This window comes from Chelmon rostratus, chromosome 2 (assembly GCF_017976325.1).
Source record: "Chelmon rostratus isolate fCheRos1 chromosome 2, fCheRos1.pri, whole genome shotgun sequence".
Classification (NCBI taxonomy): Eukaryota; Metazoa; Chordata; class Actinopteri; order Chaetodontiformes; family Chaetodontidae; genus Chelmon; species Chelmon rostratus.
The window spans coordinates 15367431-15389230 of record NC_055659.1 but is presented as its reverse complement, the minus strand read 5'-3'; the positions used below and the strand labels follow the sequence as shown (position 1 = coordinate 15389230).

The 21800-nt window shown below is 39.6% G+C and overlaps 1 protein-coding gene across 1 annotated transcript; it reads right to left on the bottom strand.

Annotated features, from left to right (window-relative positions):
• Positions 1 to 5678: 5678 nt before the first annotated feature.
• Positions 5679 to 21439, bottom strand: LOC121624372 (sodium- and chloride-dependent GABA transporter 2-like). Its single transcript, XM_041961999.1, has 14 exons — positions 21265 to 21439; positions 14230 to 14364; positions 13989 to 14129; positions 13648 to 13735; positions 10552 to 10684; positions 9307 to 9441; positions 9110 to 9213; positions 8768 to 8892; positions 8368 to 8480; positions 8137 to 8274; positions 7832 to 7934; positions 6193 to 6293; positions 5930 to 6100; positions 5679 to 5783 (listed from the first exon to the last, which is right to left on the bottom strand). Exons 1-14 carry the CDS (start codon positions 21437 to 21439, stop codon positions 5679 to 5681), a joined length of 1767 nt encoding a protein of 588 aa, XP_041817933.1.
• Between the last annotated feature and the right edge of the window lie 361 nt (positions 21440 to 21800).

Below are 21800 nucleotides of genomic sequence, written 5' to 3'. Positions count from 1 at the left end.
AACATCCAAAAACTGCTACTCCAGATACACTACTGCTGAGCAAAATGTCACTTTCTTTTTCCTGAAACTTACTGTACATAGAATACCTTATTTTTTAATTAAAAAAAGTAAATTCTACTGTGGTTTGCACTGTTATAATTTATTGTTCTTATTTGCACCTCTATTTGCTGTTTGCACCCCCCCCTTGTGTGTTCTGAAGGGCTTCTGTAAAAGTGAATTTCTCCAGTGTGAGATGAATTAAGTCTATCTAATCTAAGCAGTTTCATTTTAAGGTTTAAAAGCCAGTGGTTGTATTGGGTAAAACCAAAATACATGACAAAATAATGTCAACTCAAAGGCCCACTAGCTTTTGTTTCTCCTTGAAAAAGACAGTAACTGCATCTTTGAGTTTAGATTGCTTTGTCACACATGATCCTAGAATCAGAAATCAAGTCCCACGCTTAACTCTTCTATACTGTCACAAAAAAATAAAAATAAAAAATTGACAATGCAACCATACTTTTCTGCTGTAGTGAAATAGTTTGACATTTTGGCAAACAGGCTTATTCACTTCCTTGCAGAGAGTGAGTTTAGAAGATTGAGACCACTCCTATGTCTGTCCAGCCAGGAGATGATTATCTTGCCTTAGCATTGAGACTAGAAACAAAACAGCTTGCCTGGCTCTGCTGGGTGGAAGAAAAGAAAAAAAAGGCTACATGCACCTCTAAAGATGACTAATTAACACGTTATTTCTTGTTTTCCTTATTTCCTTATTTCTAGCTTAGCTGGTTTCTCCATCACCAGCTCCAGCCAGGCTAGCTGCCCCCCCCCCCCCCCCACTGTCATAGTTTCACATGACAGTGCTATTGATCCATTCCCAAAACACTTTTCACAAAACAATTTATCACATACATCATATGGCAATCCAAGAGCTGACAACAGAACAGAAACAAGGTTACACAATTACATGGATCAGTACACAACACTCAATAACAATTAGAAAATTCAAATTAATAGAAAAGACATAACTGAATTGGTAAACAGCACGTACAGAAAATACTTCACTGGCAGATGTATGTTATTGAGTCTCACAGGTCTAGATGATTTTTAGCTATTTGAACCAATATACAGTATATGCAGAGGTCTCAGGGTCCTTTAATTAAGGAGATGGAATTCACCCACCCAGCATAATATTTCTCCACCTGGTTGGTAAGTCTAAAAGAGAGACCCTCTTGGGCTGCCACGATATGCAGGTGACAGAACCACACCCTGGCTGATGGTAGAATGACTGCCTTCCATTCTGTGACTACCTGCTTTCTCCCCAGCATAAGGAATTTTGGGACCTAGTCAGCCTGTTGCAGGGAGGGCTTTCAGAGGGAGAGGATCGCTCACAACAAACAGGCTGGATGGTTCATCTGGACCACAACACATGTAGCAGTGTGACAAGCCTCCCCCACACCTCCAGCAACTCGGCTGTCCCATAATTTCACCCTGTGTAACCTATTTTAAACTCCACTAATCTTGAAATTCCCATGATGTTCCCTTACAGTTCTTCAAGATATTGCACCATTCTCCTTCAGATGAGATAAGCTCTAAAATAACACATTTCAATTTGAAACCAAATGCTTCAACAGCAGTGTTAACTATAATCTCTTTAAATAACTTCCCAGTACATTCAACAGTCAACATTATGTTCCTTAAATGAATGAATTAGAATAACTACACAGTGTCCTCAGGTATAAACTGGCAGCAGGTATTGTGGAAGAGAGAAAGGTTCTGTAATGGAGCTGGTGGAATAATCTTCTCAGCACCAGGCTTATTATTCCACAGCAGAGTTGTGTCTTACTTACTACAGTAATGCCCTGCCCATAGAAGGCAACAACATAAAAGTATTTGTTTGTTGTAAATTGGCTAAGACATGCAGAAATACCACTGTTGTTTTTTAGGTGTTGAGGTATTTGAGATGATGACTGCATAAATTGGTTGCAACCCATGTAGTATTTTGTACATCCAGTGTCTGTAACAATTCCAAATACAATTTAATGATCATCCCCCCGCCCCTGATATTACACATTTAATATATAGGTCACTTCACCTTGAAACAAATATTTGTAAATACTTCCACCATATACTGTATATATGTAGCACATGGCTCCTAACACCACTGGTAGTGGAGTAATGCAGTAAATGAATAACTAGTTAATAAAGATTATTTCTATACCAGATCAGAATCAGAGGATGCCAGACTTGAACGGGAGGCAGAAAAAGGCTATTTGCAATATTCAATGACCACATAAGACAAGGCGCTATGAACTGGCATCTTGTATTTTTTTGGAAATGAAGACAATAAAATAAATACCCATAAGTTTAGTATACAGTTCAATTGCACAAAGATAACCTCAGTAACAAATGCATTTTATGTCACTCTTTCTTTGGTTTTGAACCACTACGTCCCTTTCAGCTACTTCTCTGTCTGACTGGTTGCACCCTGTTGGTAATTCAGAATCTCTGTTCTCAATATTTGGATCCACCATTGGGTAGGTAACATTATCACTTTATAACTTGCTTCAAACTTACATTAGTTCACTATTTACCCTATCACCGATAACAAAATCACCCTAACCAAGGCACAACAATACATAATGTCAATAATATGAATATGCAGTCCATACACTTAAACCGGTGACTGTTAAGACTGGTTCCCTCCGCAGGTACAGGGAATGTATTTGAAGAAGATTCAAGAAGGGAAAGTCAGAGTTTGGGATTTGGGGTTGGGTAAACTGTGCTTAGAATTGAATGTAAGACTGGTGCTGGCCTTGTACAGTTTATGATGTGTATCCTATCGCCTTGGCAGGAGAGGGGTACAGTTGGCATTTCATGGCTCTGGGCTCTTCAACTCAGGGATCCTCAATTCAGGGATCTGGAGGTCTCGTCTGGTTTGGCTTGCCATCAACTTCAAATCAACTCAAAACCCTGACCAGGAGTCATTGACATGGCCAGAATTGTTAATCAATCAATTGTCTTTCAAATCCCTTTCTGGTTTGTCAGGAATGATGAATTACTTTAACTTAAACAAAATGGAACTAAATAGTATAAAAATAACCTTTACAGTAAGACCCTCCACAGTCTCCCCACCTCAATCTAATCTGAACTTCAACAGTTGGAAGGTGGCGAGGAGCTGATCTGTGTTGTACCTCATCTCCCTCCCTCAGGGAACATTGGTTATCTATATAACCCTCAGTTCCCCTTTGGTTGGTGCACTAGCACACATAATTATGGGGAACTACGAAGCCCTCCCCCAGCTATACTAAGAAGATCCAGTCCTGGCAGGCACAACAGTAACTGTGATGTCCCTGCTGAGAGCACAGACTTAATGACATCCTGTGCTGTCACATCTTGGCAAAAAACATTTTTTACGAATATACGCTTCAGTGAAACCCCTTTAAAACAGAAAGAGTGAGAGTCGGGATGAGAGTGTCTCTGGTCACTGGGAGGTTTCAGCTCAGACTGGAACTTAAACGATTATTTTCATTGTCGATTAATCTGTTGATTACTTTCTCGATTAATCGATCAGATGTTTGGTCTATAAAATGCCAGAAAATGGTGAAAAACGTGGATCAGTGTTTCCTAAAGATGGCGTCCTCAAATGTCTTGTTTTGTCCAGAACCCAATGACATTCAGTTTACTGTCATAGAGAAGTGAACCCCCCCAGAAAATATTCACATTTAAGAAACTGGAATCAGAGAATTTTGACTTTTTTTGTCGAAAAATTACTCAAACTGATTAATTGATCAAAACACTTCCAGATTAAAACAACAGTTGACAATTTATCGATTAATTATTGCAGCTCTAGTTTTGGCTATACATATAGTCCCATGAATGGGGTTGCTGTTGGCGGCAGCTGGCCACAGCACTTCGAGGTGCTCGGCCCCTCAGCAGCAAAAGGCGGTTAAGTCCGGGCTTCAACGTCCCCTTCAAGAAACCTCCCAAAGTGGCAAGAGATGGCTCATCATCAGACAGCACACCCAATGGTGTATTATCCATAGTGACAGCGAAGTTGACTACGTGCTTATGTCCTTCTCTGATTATTGTGTCTGAAAATGAGACATTTTCTCTCGCATAAACAGAAACACGCTATCCTGGGAATTCTGGGAACTGTGTATGTTTTTTACGTATGTGTAACTTCAGCCACAGTCAAAACACATGGGTCATATTTTAAGCAACCTGAAATGCACCAAGGAGAAAATACATAAAGCTATGGGTTTCTAATCACTTTAGTGTATTATTTGATGGTCAATTATTATTACAGCAAAACAGTGCCATTTATGCTAATCAATATTGAATGAACATAAGCTTTGTATGCAGCATGAACTTCCGGGAGTATGAAATCCGAAGTTCACTGCTTTTGATCTTTCTACTGAGGACGGTCTCATGGACGTGATATTTGACAAATCGTCATCATATAGGCCTAAACATGAACGAAAACAAAAACTGTGGAAATGATCCCTTCAGAGTAACCTTTTTTGTTTAGCCAGAACAAGCCACATAATGCTCTCGCAAAGCCACCAGATTCCATTCACAGAAACAGCAGTTTTATCATTGTAAAACATGTGTAGCTTTTGCATGCAACGTGCCAAGACAAACTGGGCAAGCATCATGTGTGTCCATCTCAGTGAGACAGAGAGAGAATTCAAGCTTTCCTAGTGGGTCTAGCAAAGCTTGAATAGCAAGCTAAACAAGCACAGCACAGAAACATGCCTTGTTAGCAATGCCCTGGGAAGGGAGCTAGCTCACCTCCTCTCAGAAAATGTAATCGCTAGCAAGGGTTCTGCTGCAGTCAGATTAAGCTGGTGAAGGGCAAAAAGGTTGAGGAGGAGAGACTGTGCAGGGTCTTTTGTAGCCCAAACGGAAGGCAGGACTTCTCCTGCCTTTTTTCATTGGCTTTGACAGTAATTTTGAAAGACTTTTCTGAGTTGGTCATGCACGGACGCAATCCCAATCTTTCTGTTGTACCAAGTGTACCGACTACAGGGCAACATTGAGCATTTAAACACTCTATATGTCACCTTTTTATATTCTTTCCTGCTGAGTTGTCAAACAGTCTGTTTATTGCACTGTTCATCACTTACTGCCGTTTCTGTTCCATTCACACAAACTCACTAGCTTAGCTTAGCACCTCATGGCACAGCACATATTCATTTATCTTAACATTCTGTCCCTTGGCAGAATTCAGTGAGCAAACCTTTTGCACACAAACAAACACAGAGTCGTGTTCCATCATTTTTGGGGACATTACGTAGATTTACATGAATTTCCTGGTTACCCTAACCATAACCATAACCACTACTTGCCTGACCCGAATCTTTACCCTTACTTTTACCTAACCTAACCTCACCCTAACCTTAACTCAAATTTTCATCCTAAAATTGAATGATTTACATTACGGGGAAGTCCCCTCACCCAATGTCTGATTAACATATCTGTCCTGCCACTGCTGATGTGGAAATCTCTTTGGAGATTAATAAAGTATCTATCTATCTATCTATCTACCTGCGTTTGTGATTGGCTGAGGCACTTTTGTGTTGTTAACTCTTTGTGACCTGGGTTGCATATACTTTTTTTATAACTTGCTCTGCATATTTGAAAAAAATAGTTGTTGTTGTTTTTTTAATCATTTTTTCAAAGGGATTGGCCATTCATTACATCTTGCCATTTTTTCCATCATCACGGACATTCAGTGCGACATTCAGTTCCTTTGCCATCACTGGAAGGTCATCAGCAGGTTTGGAGCTTAGCTTGAGACGCTAGGGGAAGGTATCAATATTGTCAAAGAATATCATGTGCAGCAGAACAGTAGGCCTATGCACAGTCAACAAAAAATAGTTGATAAACTTCAAAGGCTTCTTAAAACTGCAAAATAACAAGTCACCCACAAACAACCAGTACTGACCTGCCGGAGAGTCCCTTTTTCTTTGGCCAGTTTGCAGACCATCGTCACTGGAATCAGTGTAAGAGATGACACGGCCAGAAACCAGCCAATCCAATACGTCCACCAAGGATACACATAGGTGTTGTTGAACTTCAGGGGGGTGTAACTCAGGATCAAAAATACAAGTGTGCCCTTCCAAGAGAAATAAATCATAAATACTGTACATAAACATTGTTGGGATCAAAAGGAGAGGTCATTTCTATAAAAATAGTTCAAACACTTACACTGCAAATAAGAGGGGTGCCATACATCCAGCAGTACTTCAACAGTGACAGAGGTTTGTACCCAATCATGTCCTCAATGTTGCTACTGAAGCGTTCAGCACCTAGGACAGAGACAAACACATTACAAAAGCTCTGTCCTAGCTCCATACATACCATACTTGCTTACATGTACTGCATAGCAAATAGTGTGTTCTAACTTTTTCTAAAACATTTTTGCAGTTAGTATAAAGATAGCACTGTGCCTTAGAATTCTTTCACATGAGGAAATTACATTCTGCCACCTGGTTACTGTGGCAGGGCTCCATTCATTCCTATGAACGGGCACATGAAGCCACAGCACTTCTTGCTATAAAGAAATCATCAGGGCGCATGTATGCTTTGCATGTTATCTGGGCCCCACTGCCCATGGACCATTTGGAGACGGCAAACTTCCGGTTGAATGGGGATAAAATGATTTAATAGTATGGCTCTTCTCACCTTTCCGAAGGTAATTGGAAATTCTGTTACAGATGCTTCTTTCATAATGTTAGTAGATGGGAAAAAAGTGTTTTTGGAACCCTGTGCATCATGTGACATTATAATTACAGTGTGGCCACTGTGTCAAATTGGCTTCAAAGTCCAGTGCACTTCCTGGGGGTTTAGGGGCAACCGCTACTGGGAAAGTTCTATAGCATTTTCCATCTTAATTGACATTGTTACATCCACCTTTTTCTCAAATCTGTGACCAAGCAAATATTAACAGTCAAACTTACAGCATTAAACCAAGGTGACTCCATTCCCCACATTGTATATTCTATAACCCAGAACCAATTGTCTGAGTTGATGCAAATTGTTCCCTCAGTGTAGCATCCAAGGTCCTCTCCAGATATGTCTACAACATTCAGTCGATCTTAATCCTTTCAGACTTACCCTGTATTTCAACAGCACAATTAATAACCATTGCAATAAATGCCCCAAATCCTTTCATGTCCATGCAGATATTCTGATCTGCTCTATTCTGTTTCTTCTCTGGTTGATTAGCTGCCATCAGTTTGACATTTCTCTCCATTCTCTTACTTTCTGTCATATTTTTGGACACCTCACTGACCTGGCATGACGATTTCCCTCACAGTGCAGACACTTTGCTTGCTCTTTATTATCTCAGTTATCCTCTCTACATCTCCTACATCTCCCGACTGCTGCAACATGTCCGTATTCCTGGCAACAGAAACATCTGAGAGGAGCTCTCTCACATGGCCTCATCCTGTGCCACACATAGTCAAGATAGACTTTTCTCTGGTAATTCCCCTTCTAAATTCAAATACTGCAAAGTACTGTCTTCCATCTCTGCTTCTTGGACAAGACACTCCCCTTCCTCCTTCCCTGTGCTCCTAGTGGGAAACACTCCACACAGCTATTATCTCTAAAATTTTCTCTCAGACCACTTGAATTACAACACACTGAAAGTTTTATATGGAATTTTTGCCTGATGTCTACCACAGCTTTGCTATGCTTAATGTAGCCACTTTTACAGGGCAAGAGGGCTACAAAGCCTTTAGAATCAATACATAGTGTGGAATATGGACACAGCTTTGGTTATAGGGTTGTAGAATTAGTATGACATCAATAGACAGCTGTACCATTGACAAGTGTATCTTACCATAAATCCATCCAATAATCACTGACTGCAAGATTGCCATCAGAAGAAGAGCGGGACCGCTGCATACATAGTGATCAAAGATCTGCAGAATGTATGCGCCAGCCTGATATGAAAACAGGAAATAAATTGGACTGAATATCAATTGCTTTTTTTGTGCCAAGTAAACAGCTGCCTCTGATGTTCGGCTTCAGTAAGAAAGAAAAAAAAAAAGGTGTTGTTACAAGGTGTTGATCAGACTACAAATACATCTCTCACATGATAAACTGCTTACATGACCGTCAACGAATGCGCTTCTTCCAGCTTACCTCTGACACCAATAACAGGCCAATTAAATAGCAAACAGCACAGATCATCAGCAGAAGAAGCTCTCGACGATATCCTTTTCGGATATGGGAAGGGTAGAGATCCGTTACAGAGGTTATGATGCTTTCCAGCCCAATGAACTGGAGAATGACAGAAAGACAGGTTAGCGTAGGGACAGCGAAAGACGAAATTGCAGGAAGTTATTGGTAAACACAAGGAAGGCTGCAGCTGACCTGACCGTCAATTCCTAACAAGATGATCATGGAGAAGAAGCACACGGACCAGAGTTGAGGCCACGGGAGAAGGGTCACAGCTTGTGGGTAGACTATGAACACCAGGCCAGGGCCTGCAGAGCGAAAGCAACAGTGTGTGAGCCCTTGCCGTCTGCTGAGGTGTCATTTTTGATGCAGCTTTGGTGTGACAAATTTTGGATTTTTTTTTTGGTGTCAAAGCTGATACCTGTTTGAACATATTATGAATATTTCCAAATAACAAGAGCCATTAGTTGTTTACATTCTTTTCATTTTCATTGTATGATCAAAATCTGTAAGCTGAGGAAAAATGCATGAAACAACTTCATATGCTCTGACAGTTTAAAGTAAAAACTGGCACTGACTAGATTCACATTCATACCTGACTCAGCAACTGTGTGAATGTCGACACCCTGCTTCTGTGACATGTAGCCCAGAACTGAGAAAATGGCAAAGCCAGAAACGAAGCTGGTCCCGCTGTTCAACAAGCAGAGGTAGAAGGAGTCTCTGCAAATCAGAAACAAACTGCCATTACTTCTCTCTCGATAACAATGTGACTGTTAAACTGTATTACGGTAAATCAATGCACAGGACATCCTTACAGACACCCTGAACTTTAAACAACAACGTTAAAATAGCTTGCAGTCAAATGAAACTAAGTAAAAATTTGCATCTGCAGTCGCTGAAACAATGACATTATTCTCAGTCACACTGAAGTGCTCACCTGTAGCAGTTGTTGTTGTACTTGTTGTAACTCCCAAGCGTAGTCAGGCATCCCAAACAAATGGCATAGGAATAAAATATTTGGGTTCCAGCATCCATCCAAACCTACAAACAAGTAACACATTATTTGACCCCAAAGCACTCCTACTTCTGCTCGAGAATAATTCAGTGCAAATTCGAATTTGAGCTGAACGGTACCTGTGGGTCAGCGAGCCGTCCGGGATTGGGGTACAGGTAGTATTTGATCCCATGTAAGGCTCCGGGTAGAGTCATTCCTCTGACAAACAGCACCAGCAACACGATGAAGGGGAATGTGGCTGTGAAGTAGGTAGCCTATATTTAAGAAGAAAATTATTTTGTTGTAAGTGAAGAATACCGCTCTGTAACATGTGATTGTAGCCAGATGACATTGGGAGCAATGCTGTGACCTTGTTTTAGTTTAGTAATATACCAAGGTATTATTTCATAACCCAACAGTGCTGCCATTGTTTACTACCAAGGATTTTCTACATACCCTGCAAAAATGATTAAGCATATCACTTCATGTGTAACTAACAACATTTCCTTGGAAATATCATACATAACCTACTTGAGATGCTGATTGGAAAATATATTTGCTGGGAGTGAATCACGTTGAGTAACTATTGTGTGTGGCACAGACACCAAAGAGCTGTTGCAAGCATCTCTCACAGTTTGGTAATTGGCATTTCCAGTTCACAATCGCAGGCCAATCGCAGGGCTTTATGTGTTCAAGAGCTGCTGCGAACCTGTATTGAGTTGGAGCTGCATCAGCGAATCAGCATCCTCCTTAAGAAATCTCAGTCTCACAGAAGTGTTCTGTAAGAAGGCCAGGCATGTGCACACATGAGAGCCAAGCAGCCTGAGGGGAGTGTGATATGTAAGCCCACATAACCAGTGGATGCCTGCGTATTTATGTTCCTCGTTATTTTTCATAACACACCTCAGGCACCCTGCCAGGCTCACAGAGGGCATGTGGATAAAGACTGACATATTCAGACCTGGGTGTGAAACAGTTTCAGATTCTTCGCCAGCCACTTCAGTGCCATGTTTGTGAACGTGAACTTCCTGCAGTGCAGAAATTCCGTCTCATGCCTTTTACTTTTGCGCAGCATCAAGTAAATGTGTTATGTCAGTGACCTGTTATGTCAGCAGGTGATGTAACTTTGTAACAGTTGGTCGCTGGCTGTGGTTTGAAAAGAAAACTGCATGCCAAGTTAACGATGATGTTATTGAATGAACAACACTTTTGTCTTACAAACGGCAAATACACACGACCAGAGAGGCTTTCCTCATACCCTTAGGTTCTCTAAATGTTTGGAGGGTGAGGACTCCAATGTAAGTTACTTTTTTCCTGAGTCGCCAAAGTAAAAATGAGAAAATAAATAAATAAATAAAAGTTAGGATTGGTCATTTCAGTCTCACCTTTCCCGTGGATCTCACTCCCTTCCAGACACAGAAGTAGCAGATGGTCCAGGCCAGAAGAAGGCACAAAGAAAGATCCCACTGGATGCTCCCCAAGGCCTCTATGCCGGTGGATATGTTTAGCACCCGTCGTCTGTAATTTGAGGAAAAACATATACCGTATCATGCATATCCATTACACTCATATTTAGTTTTTATAATATATTTCCTACTACAACAACTAAAAAATGCGAGAAGTGTCAACGCGGGAAACATGAATGCGCAGTCAGATCAGTCTCAGTATTAATGAATGAACACAGGATTCACAAATGTAGTTCGGGATTTATATATATATGTATTTAATGCCTACAAAAATATTAATCATTGTTTATAAATGTAAAACAAATCCACATATAATAAGAGAAGGTTGACGAATGTATTTCTGATACACACACAATTTTTTCTTCTTTTAAATAAAAGTAATAGAAATCCACAGTACTATATTTTTAGACGTATTCTCATCAAAAACATATTTGGACTGTTGGACCTGTGTTTTTTTCAACAGGGAATCTGTAGCCAATCAGATGGCTCCTTCTGTTCCAGCCAACCATGCAGGCGTAGATTTCAGCGTATGATATAATGTGATCACACAACGTTACATCTGAGGACTCTGCAATTATGAATTAAAACACAAAGAGATAACGAACGTCAAACAGCTGCCAAGCATCTGGTAGTGGCCGTAATCGGGCTCTGCTGCCGCCATCTTTCAGAGATATTTATACCTGTTCTAACAGGAGAAAACGTCCGTCTGTTTTTTGGATTTTCTAGCAATGCCAAAGCTAAGCAACAGTATTATGAAATAACATTTCACAGCTGAGAAGTTGTTTCACAATATTATGCATTGTGCATATGGTTGTAACGCTACGTATTCACATCCAATCTACTCTGCTAATGTCATTGGCTGAAATGGAAGGAGCCATCTGATTGGTTGCAAATAATTCCCTGAAAAACTGATTCTCAAAAAACCCACAGACAAATGCAGTGAGGTTCACACATGACAATCAGTTCATAAACTCAACAGTCTGTATATAAATGTAACAACATTCATGAATGTTTCAGATTAAAATACTTTTACACGTATTTGAGGACTTCTGCTACATTTAGTTAAAGCAAAAACATTTTTCATCTGTGAATTTGCTTCACATTCATGTACAACGAAAAAACTTTTTTGTAAGCACTAAAAAACATTATGTGGAGTGTTTTGTACACGAATACACTTGTGAATTCTTCTGTGTGCATTCATTAATACTGAGAAAGATCTGACTTCATACTGTTGCACGTACTGTCCGCGTGTCAAAATGTAAAAATTTAACTGATCAATTTGGCTTTTTTATTGCATTCATTCATTACAATAAGATGACAAAAAGAAAATGATGCCTGCCACAGCTTGTTGATTTTCTCATTTTCTCATGGGCCCTCCCTTGACAACAATACAGACATTTTAATTCATCCACCCATTAATGATGGCTTCATTACATTTAGATGTCCAGGTAAGCCAACAAGGAACATACCGGAGTCCTGGCACTGGCACACTTCACTGGAATACAGCTCAAAAAGTCCATCACGAAAAGGTCTAATGATGTTGAATCTCAGCAGACTATTCACAATAATACACGCTTGAATGTGCAATCAAAGAGCTTCACACCTTCAATACACAGTTGCCTTCCATTATTCTGGCTGATTAGACCCCTTTTCAGGCTGAACTGGGGGAGTTTGCATCAGGTGCAAACAGTCCCGCCCTAACAGATGCATCAAAAGAGTGATGGAGATGTCCACGTAGTCCTGACTTAAGGTCTAATCAGCCAAAATGAACGAAAAATTCAATGTGTGAAGCCTGTAAATTGGCAAACAAGCCAGATAGTAAAGCTGTTCGGTGCTGATCCCACATTTACATCACATGTGATGGATGATAGAGATGGAAAACAAGTCCCAACTTGGAGCGTTCACATCGTAGCTCAAGAAGCTTGTGTCGACAATTTACTGATGCAATATATACAACAAAAATGGGTTTAATCACCTTCAATGACAGACTTTGGTTCGCGTGAGGCAACCACACCTCTTCATCAAGTGCATATCAATGAGCACCAAGTCAACTATGTTGGATCTGTCTTGGGAACATCATAATTATGACTTGGAATTGACATGAATGCTATTCCTAAATTAGATATAGATATTGCTCTGTTGAATCCAACCTGGCACATATTAATGCAGAAGTGCCTGAGTGTCAAATATGGACGGCTCATAACCGACTCTGCAACCCCCTTGATGATGCGAACGTTCGCAAGTCCTTAACTTCTAATCTTTCCCATCTCTACCTTCATATCCTATATGCCACAAACATGACATCAGCACTGGATTAACCCTAACACAACAACCCCAACACCTGAACACACACAGACCTGAATAACTCAAATTACTGGAGCTGACTTTGACTTGACAGGGAAAAAAATTATAAAAAGTCTGAGGTGTTAAAGTCGCTAAAATTTATAAAACACAAAGAAGAATTCAAGGAATGAGGGAAAGTGCAGCGAATTGAAAGACCAGTGTGCTATTTCGTCAAACAGCATGCTTGATTTATGTTTTCCTGAGTCAGTGCTGATCATGTGACCTCCATTACTCAACAGATCTAATTGTTAAAACTGTCACTTTAAAAGAGTCATCTGAAAGAAACACAGTTTTTAGTTATTCTGGCTGATTAAGCCTCAGCTCCAGAATTACATGAGCACATAAAACTATGTTATAAAACGATGGAATCTGTCCTGCCCTAACACGTACAGCCGGATGATTAGTCGCCAGTGAATTATGCCAATTTTGTTCACGCCCAACCAGTGCCAAACAGCACTTCTGTGTGTGTGTATGTGTATGAACACGCATATGATACCTTTCTGGAGAGGAACTCGTTATTGTTCTGTCTTAATTGAGGATGTCTGAACTTTGACCCATTTGCATAGCACGTCTTTGTTGCACAAGTTTGCAGGGTATACCTTGTTATCCACTGATAACACAGTGTGTGAACCATTTCTATTATTATTCAGTCTCATTCAGGTAAAAACTTACTGCCAAAACTCTAATACAGATGATGATATATTCACGGGCGAGGTCCCGTTAGCACTGGCATTATAGGTGTTCAATACCACACAAGAATCTGAAATATATCAAAGTATTGTTAAACACAGTTAAAACTGAAAATGCATACTCAATTATTGTGTTATTAGATCAGTGCAACATGATAAATTAAGTGTTTTTTTCAAAATTAACTTGTTTAAATGATAAAGCTTTCATTGATATTTCAAATAAATGTATATATACTTTAAACAAATACAGTTAAGACACGATAGTGGTGTATTTATGGGAGAGAGATAATAGTTAGAATCCTTTAAGGCAAATAATTACTTTACCCGTATTCCATGTGTTATTACAGGTGGCCCATGGCAGCTCACCAGAGAAGGAATAGAAAAAGTAGAGAAAAGCCCAGGCTAAAATCACAATGTAGCTGATACATCCATAGAAAATGATGACTTGGCTTGCGTATCCCAGGCCTGAAAACAACATGAAATGTTAACATTGTATCGCTGTAGTATTTCATTTTTTTTTTAAAACTCTGCTCAGTATATCACAATCCTTCCAGGCGTACCTCACCTTCAAACAGTGGGCAGACCTTCCTCCAGCACATGATTCCTCCCTGACTGGTGTACTGGCCCAGTGCCGTCTCCAGTACAAACAGAGGGATGCCACAGGTCACAAGGAACAGGATGTAAGGGATGAAGAATGCACCTGCAAGCGTGAATAAATAATAATTACATGACAAGTCAAAATATCTACAGTATTGCAGCATTTTAATGTTGATCATTTCATCTAAGTGTCTGAATTTATCCACGACGTGATGCCCTCAAAAATTCCACAATGCAATGAAAAAGGGTAACACATTATATTCAGGGGCACATATTTACCATCAGCTAGTTGCTATTAGCATGAATACTAGTTGCATGTTGGCACATTATTAGTCATTATAAAGCTCTTGTTAATGCATTATTCTATTCTAAGTAATTAACTAAGAGCATTTCCTCAATAACCTCCCAATTATTGCTTATTGATAGAAAGTCAGGATGTTATTGTTCATGAATGACGGTCTCAATAACCCTAACCCTAACCTTTAATAATGGAAATAACAAGAATTGGTAACATGCAATAAGAATAAGGCATTAATTAATTAAGTGCATTATAGTGACTAATAAAGAGCCAATATGCTACTAATATGCATGCTAATAAGCAACTAGTTAATGGTGAATATGTGTACCTTCATATAAAGTGTGACTGAAAAAAGTAGTCTTCATGACATGACATACTACTGCTAGCAATCCCACAATGCAATGCGTTTTTTGTTGGGAAATTACAGTTCTGCGACTCTACGCCTGTTAATGATGATGCCAAGTGACGTTAATTAGAAAATGGACAAAATCTCATTGCTAAATACTGAGCAAACCATTGAGGGTCTGTTCTACTTTGTGGTCAGAATTAAATGAGTAAACATAAACTGAGCTGTAAATTAAGCAACCAGACAATGTTGGAGTGGTTGCTGATTTTGTCTGGTTTACCACATTTGGGACCGTCTACAGGCACAACATGAGGTGGCTACATGCTGATGCTGTGCTTACTGACTACTTACTGAATCAAAGTAAGATACGAATGATGGAAAGGTACAATGAAAAAAAAAAAGTGTGCACCTGACATGGCTTTAACGGTTTAAAAATGAAGAAGAGTGAAAGAGTGAATGAAACAGTTTTCCTCATGAGTCATCTTTTGTTGTACTTGCTGTGTTTTCCCATCTTTGTGATTGTTGATTTGTTTCTCCTGTTCCTCATTAGTTTTCCCCTCCCAGATGCATCTAAGTCTGTGTTTTCCCTCGGTCTGTGCCAGCTCGTTGTTGTACCCTTTCCAGTGCTCTCTTGTGTTTTTTGGGATTTTCGCTTTGTTTTCCTGGACTTTGCCTTTATTGAGATTTTTGCCTCTAGCCTGCACCTACTTACATTTGTTTGCTTGTTTGGACTGCTTTCTTTGGATTTGAACTTTGCCTGCCACATCATCCCGTAAGCCTTTTGTTTATTGCCATTTTTGAAATAAATCATTTGAACAGCACCAGCTCTGCATTTGCAGTCTCTTCTTGAACAATCCATAGAGGAGGAGATCCGTATGGAGATGGACAAGTTCAAAATTAACAGGATAGTGCACTCTTAAATTCTGTAATTTCTTGATGAGGGAGAGGGTGTAAATATGCTTCTTTCAGAGGTTGAAGTGATCTCACACTTAGAAATAGAGAAGCTCCATTACAGGATGTTATTTGAAACTATTTGTTTAGCTTTGTTACCAAGCAATAATAAATTAAATAAATAAATAAATGCATAAATTTATACATACATTTAAACATTATTCGGTGATAATTACCATGTAATGTTTAAATATTAAAAAAAAGCACGTGTATGTGCTTTTGTGATGCAACTAACAGTGATCCATAACAAGTATAAGCTAACTTTAAGTGCCAAAAACTGCAGCTCCTAGGATGGCCACTTCAGGCCGGCTCCAAAACAGAGTCAATACCCATAGACCCCCATATTAAAATGGCCAACTTTACAGCGGAACAACACATGTTTACAGCCTGGTAGAAACAACATTTTTGGGGCTCTCTGTGTCTTATGCTTAAATGCACAAATACCCGAGTCTGTTGTATTAGGGTCATGGGCCAGAAACACACAAACATTCTGAGAAATAAGGTTGTTTGCAAGTGTTAAAACTAATATTTGTTTTGATTTTACAATTAAATCTGCTCATTATTTTCAAATTAATTGAGAGTAGTCTGTAAAACAGTTGAAACAAGCAAATCAGCAAATACTCTAATGGATATTTCACTATATTACATACATTAATATTTTATACATAATTCACAGTTTGTCTCTGCTCATCTCCACCCTCAGTCTGAGCTGTTGTGTTAATCTTGGATGTGTGAGGAGCAACCGTCTAATCAACTCAAATATATTTGTGGTGTAGTGCTGGCAGCCAAGATTCCACCATTTTTGTGCCGTGTGCTGTGTCAACACAGTGTGGGTTTGAGTCACAGAGCTGCATAGTGAATATGGCTGCACACATTCAATGTAATACAATCACCACTTAAAAATTCATATTGAAACCAGAGCTACAAGCCCCTTGTCTCTACAACATTGTGAATAAAATAATGATGATAAGAAGAAGAAAAAACTTTACTTCTACAGTGCCTTTCAAAACCAGAGTTACAAGGTGATTCACAAAATACAATATAGGTGCAAAGATACAAAGTGAAACAAAAAAATTAACGAACCTTGTGAACAGCAAATGCAATAAAATTATAATGATAAAACAAAATCTAAATGAACAACATTAAAGACATTATATAAATAGTATACAAACGCCAGTCTATACAGCTAAATATTAAAACCACTGACCAATAAAATTCGGTGATAACAAAATAAAAAATAAAGAAAATAGAAGAAAAGAAATCAGAAAATTCCAATTAAAAAAATGTTAGTGGGTTTTGGGAGGTTTCTCCTCTGAGATGAGCACCTTGGAGGATGGTGCACAGCAGGTCTTGATGAAGCAGTTCAGTCCAAAGAGGTGGGCAGCAGGCTGGTTCAGCAAAGACCACCTGGTCAACTGAGGAGGAGAAGGGATCTAGGACACCCAGGACCACAGAGCTGATACCCCATTGAATAAGTCCATCAACCCTAAGTGGTAGCATCAGAGGGAGGTGGGTCAGCCATTGCAGCAGCTAGGACAGCTGTTGCAGCAGAAGTTGTCCCAGCTGAGTCAGCTGTCCCCTTGGCATCATCTGCCAAGGGGACAGCATCGGGGACACAGGGACATGGTCAGCTGTCGCATCACCAGCAAGGCAAAGCAATTGGTGATGTTTGTGGATGGAGGCAAAGCAACTCGGAGCCTTCCACACCTTGTCACGTATAGGAGGAGGGCCAGCAATGTGATGCTGGGTCCCAGAGGACTGTATCCGATACGACTGGGTTCATGATTGAGATAGTTATTGATTGTGTGGCTGTGATGTCAATAAAATTGGAAATAAGTGAGTCCTTTTTACGCAGTTAATCTGAGAGCATATATAAATGTATAGAAATTTATGTAACCTGAAAAAGTGCACTTTTGTGATTTACTCACAGGGCATAATAATATCACACCACTTTTACGCTTGCTCAGGTCTGCATCACAGTATCTCGCACTGGTATAAACAAACAAAGCCATTCACACATGGCTCAAGGAGCCTCCCAATGACAACAATGGGACACTAACGACGCAAACCACTGTCGTTGACACCCAAGGGTTGCAACCTACCCCGCCTTAATGGGGGGATCGTTTACCTCACAATAGAGTGATACCCTTCTTGGTTTTGGGGGTTGGCCTCGCTCAGGGGATAAATACTTGAACCTAACACCATTGCATTGGACTAGAGCTGTCCTATCTAGTCTGGTTGCGTACGAACTGCCTGCTTGGATGAGAGGCGAAACGTCTTCTAAGACAAACTGACGAGGTCCAGTTGCGAACGATTGAATGCCCTAAAGCGGCATAAACAAAGCTTTAGCCGTTAGCTCTGTTAGCTGTTAGCTCTGCAAGCCGTTAGCTCTGCTAGCCGTGTTGTGGTATCCATATGGCAGCTCAAAACTACCAGAATCAGGCCCAGCAAGTCCAAGAGTAACTGGGGCCTTTAAACAAAGTTGTGGATTTCCTCATTCAAAACATGAGACACAGCAAATTAACAAAGTCACGTTTCCATCATCATCATCAGCAGCACGAAATTTCTCCCACTCCGTAAACATTGACAGCTAGTCGCCTAGCTATTAATTAATTATTATGTGATAAGCACGACCAGCTTAACACTGCACAGTGTAAATATCAATACACGTGTGATTTAAAGTTAAGAAGCATATGTCTTGTAACATAAAATAGTAATACAATACAAAATAAGTAAAAAAGAAGTAGATACGAGGTGTTGCGCTTTCCGAGAGAAATGGACAAATAGTTGGGGCTTTCTAGTGTACCTAAGTTAGTTTGTGGGAATGAGCTAGCAGTGATAAGAAAGGCTAATCTCAAGCTTTATTGTAGCCTAAAAGAGGCATCAGGAGCCTACAGCCTAGCAATAACTAGACTGACACATTGTTCCAAGGGGTCCTGAACGCAATAGTCGTGGAGCGATTGATATCACGTCAATCCATGTGTGATGTTTGAACAGCATAGCAAACATGAAACAAAACTTTATGTTCATGCTTTCATTTATGCACCCTCTCTGCTCCTCAAGGATGTGTGAAAACGCCTTCGGCATTGCTTCTGTCAGAATGTGGCTTTGTGAAAGTTGCTTGTTGAAGAGCGCTATCTTTATCCAATCATATTTGCCCTTGCAATTCATCCAGTTTAGCATGTTTGTGGCTGTTATGACTCTTGAGATTGGCCTTTTTCATCACTGTGATTGCTTCCCCACAGACTGCCTTTGGCAAACTGACAAAAACAAAACAAAAAAGGGTTTGTTCACTTCTCTTGGAAAGAGCATCTACTTACATTTTGTTGACAGGTGCCATGATGCATTGACATGATATCAACCACTATGTGTGTGTTGCATTCATTGACCACTCGCAAGAACGTTAGTATTTTATTTGACGTTCTGCATCACTGAAAGTGATTGGAAGTTATTTTTTACACTAGTAATCTTTTGTATTTTTTAATTGCCTCAAGGCCGGATGTTGGAGGTTCCACACCCCTGGTTTACAGTCTAATAATGTGTGTTTGTATTGATTAGTGCTTAGTGATGGTGGTTGATCAGGCTCATTATTACAATTATTCTAATTGCACTCAGTTTCTAATTGCAGCATAGCGGTATGCAAAATCCATGAGCAAAGCTGTTTGGAAAGTCTGAGCATCCCATTTAAAGAGGCGAGTGACACAAAGTGGCATCAGGTAAGTTAAGTTGGATAACCATTTGCTGGTGGAGAAGCCTCGCATATCACAACCAGGAAGCAGCAAGATAACCATGTCACTAGCAGCCAGTGTGCATAAAGAACAAGCCAAGTTTGTGTATTCATTAGTGTTGTCAAAAATTACGTGTTGATTTTTGAATTAATTTGAAATATTGGATTCAGTGGATTAATGGGTTGTACATTTAGTTCATATTTTTATTAGATAATTACACATGTATTAATTGTGCATGTATTTATTTATTTTGTTTTGGCTGTTAAAATCCTCCATACATGACAACTTTGGAAGTGCTTGAAAAAAAGATGGTTACAAAACCAATGATGGGCGTGACAGAAGAATGGGAAAAGTAGTAGTAGTTTACTCGAAGAAAAGTGCTTCCCTTGTGTAAGGTGATGGGCCGTTGTTAAAGAAACACTCAAACCTGTTGGGAAGTTTTAGATCATCAGTTTCATACATTCAAATGTATTTGGTATTCTTACAGTTCACACATAGGAGACACATGGGCAGGTTGGATAGAGTTTGAAGCTAGACAGAGTCAGGAGTACTTTGGGAAAATCATCATTCCTTTGGAAAAACTGGGAAAGTTTAAATATGCCACTGTTTTTGAAATTCAACTTCTTAGCGAGCATCTCCACAATAAAGCCAGTGCTACTCACAGATTTACCTGGAACAACCTGATGTGACATAAATATATGTGACATATATACTGTGTATGTATACATATCTCTTTTACTATTTTAGTGTATTGTCTTCCACAGATAAAGCAATGGCCTGTTATTGAATGTTCACCTCCTGACTTACTACTACTGTATGTTCTTTACTCATTATTAAAGAAATTGTAAAGAAATGTAAAGAAATTACATAAAAAACAAAACTAAACAAACATTTTGAAGTAATCTTTACTTAACTTTGCTTTTTGATCAGATTATAACTATAATCAAGCAGGGTCTCGTCAGGTTCAGTTTATCACCATATTACTTATTATGTGAATGAGTTTAAAACACCCACTCCTGCATCCTGTTTACAGCACTTGTGTAAAAGATCGACTTTTTGTACCTGATCGATTTGAGGGATGTGAAACCAGCCTGAGGGCTGTGGTGTTACAATAAAACCTGTAGGGATTCAGCAAAGAATGTGACTGTGCTCTTTACACAAACACGGAGTGTACATTGTTTTCACAGCCTTTTATAACCTGTCAGATCCTTGATCATCAGATGTGAGGCAGAGGGAGACACAGACTGAATTTTAGTGCATAGCCTTCAGAGTTTGTGACTATGAAACTGAGTTGGTACTTAAAATAACTGCATTCATCAGTGTGTCACATATAAAATGCTGTGGGTTTTTCAGGCTTCAGAAGTTTCCCTTTGTCCACTGTGGGCTTGTCTCTCTGTTTCACCAGTCTTTCACTATTTTGCAGCACCAATTGCAGGAGGCAACCCAAACAAGCAGAGTCAAAAAAAATAAAAAATAAATAATAATAATAATAATTTTTGTGCCTTGGTTAAAAAACAAAACAAAACACAACAACACTCTTATAATCTTCCATTATTTTGTCATTTTTCTAGTTTATAGACAACAAGGAAATAGTTTAAATAGTTTGAATCTGGCACCTTTCATTAAGTAGAGGCTGGGGATGAATACTCCACTGAGAGAATAACAAACAGAAATACTCACCACCACCATTCTTGTAGCACAGATATGGAAATCTCCACACATTTCCAAGTCCAATAATAGCACCAGCCACAGACAGAACAAACTCCTTTTTGCTCCCCCATTTGCCACGCTCCTCCACTGTTTGTGAAGCAGTCTTTGGAGGGAGATGGCAAGGCCTGCACAGAGAGTCTGCCATACCGCTGACGGAGAAATGCTGTAATGGGAAGACTGGCATAGATTCTTGAGTTTCTGGATTGACTGGCCAGGGACTACTGCCTGGTGCAGTTTAGTAACAGACTGCCTGAACTGATTCACTGCAAAGTATTTTAGCCACAAGGGGGACCTCTAGATGTATACCAGCATACAAATGACAAACAGGAGAGTGATGGATCTTGTGTGACTAATTACCTTTTGGACATAATATGGAAAGTGGGGTTCTCTACTTCACACATGCTACGAATGATTGACAACCAATAGACTCACTGCTTTCCCCATGGCAAAAACTCATTTTCACACAGTCACGAGTGCAGATTAGCCTGTCAGCCTTATTATATATA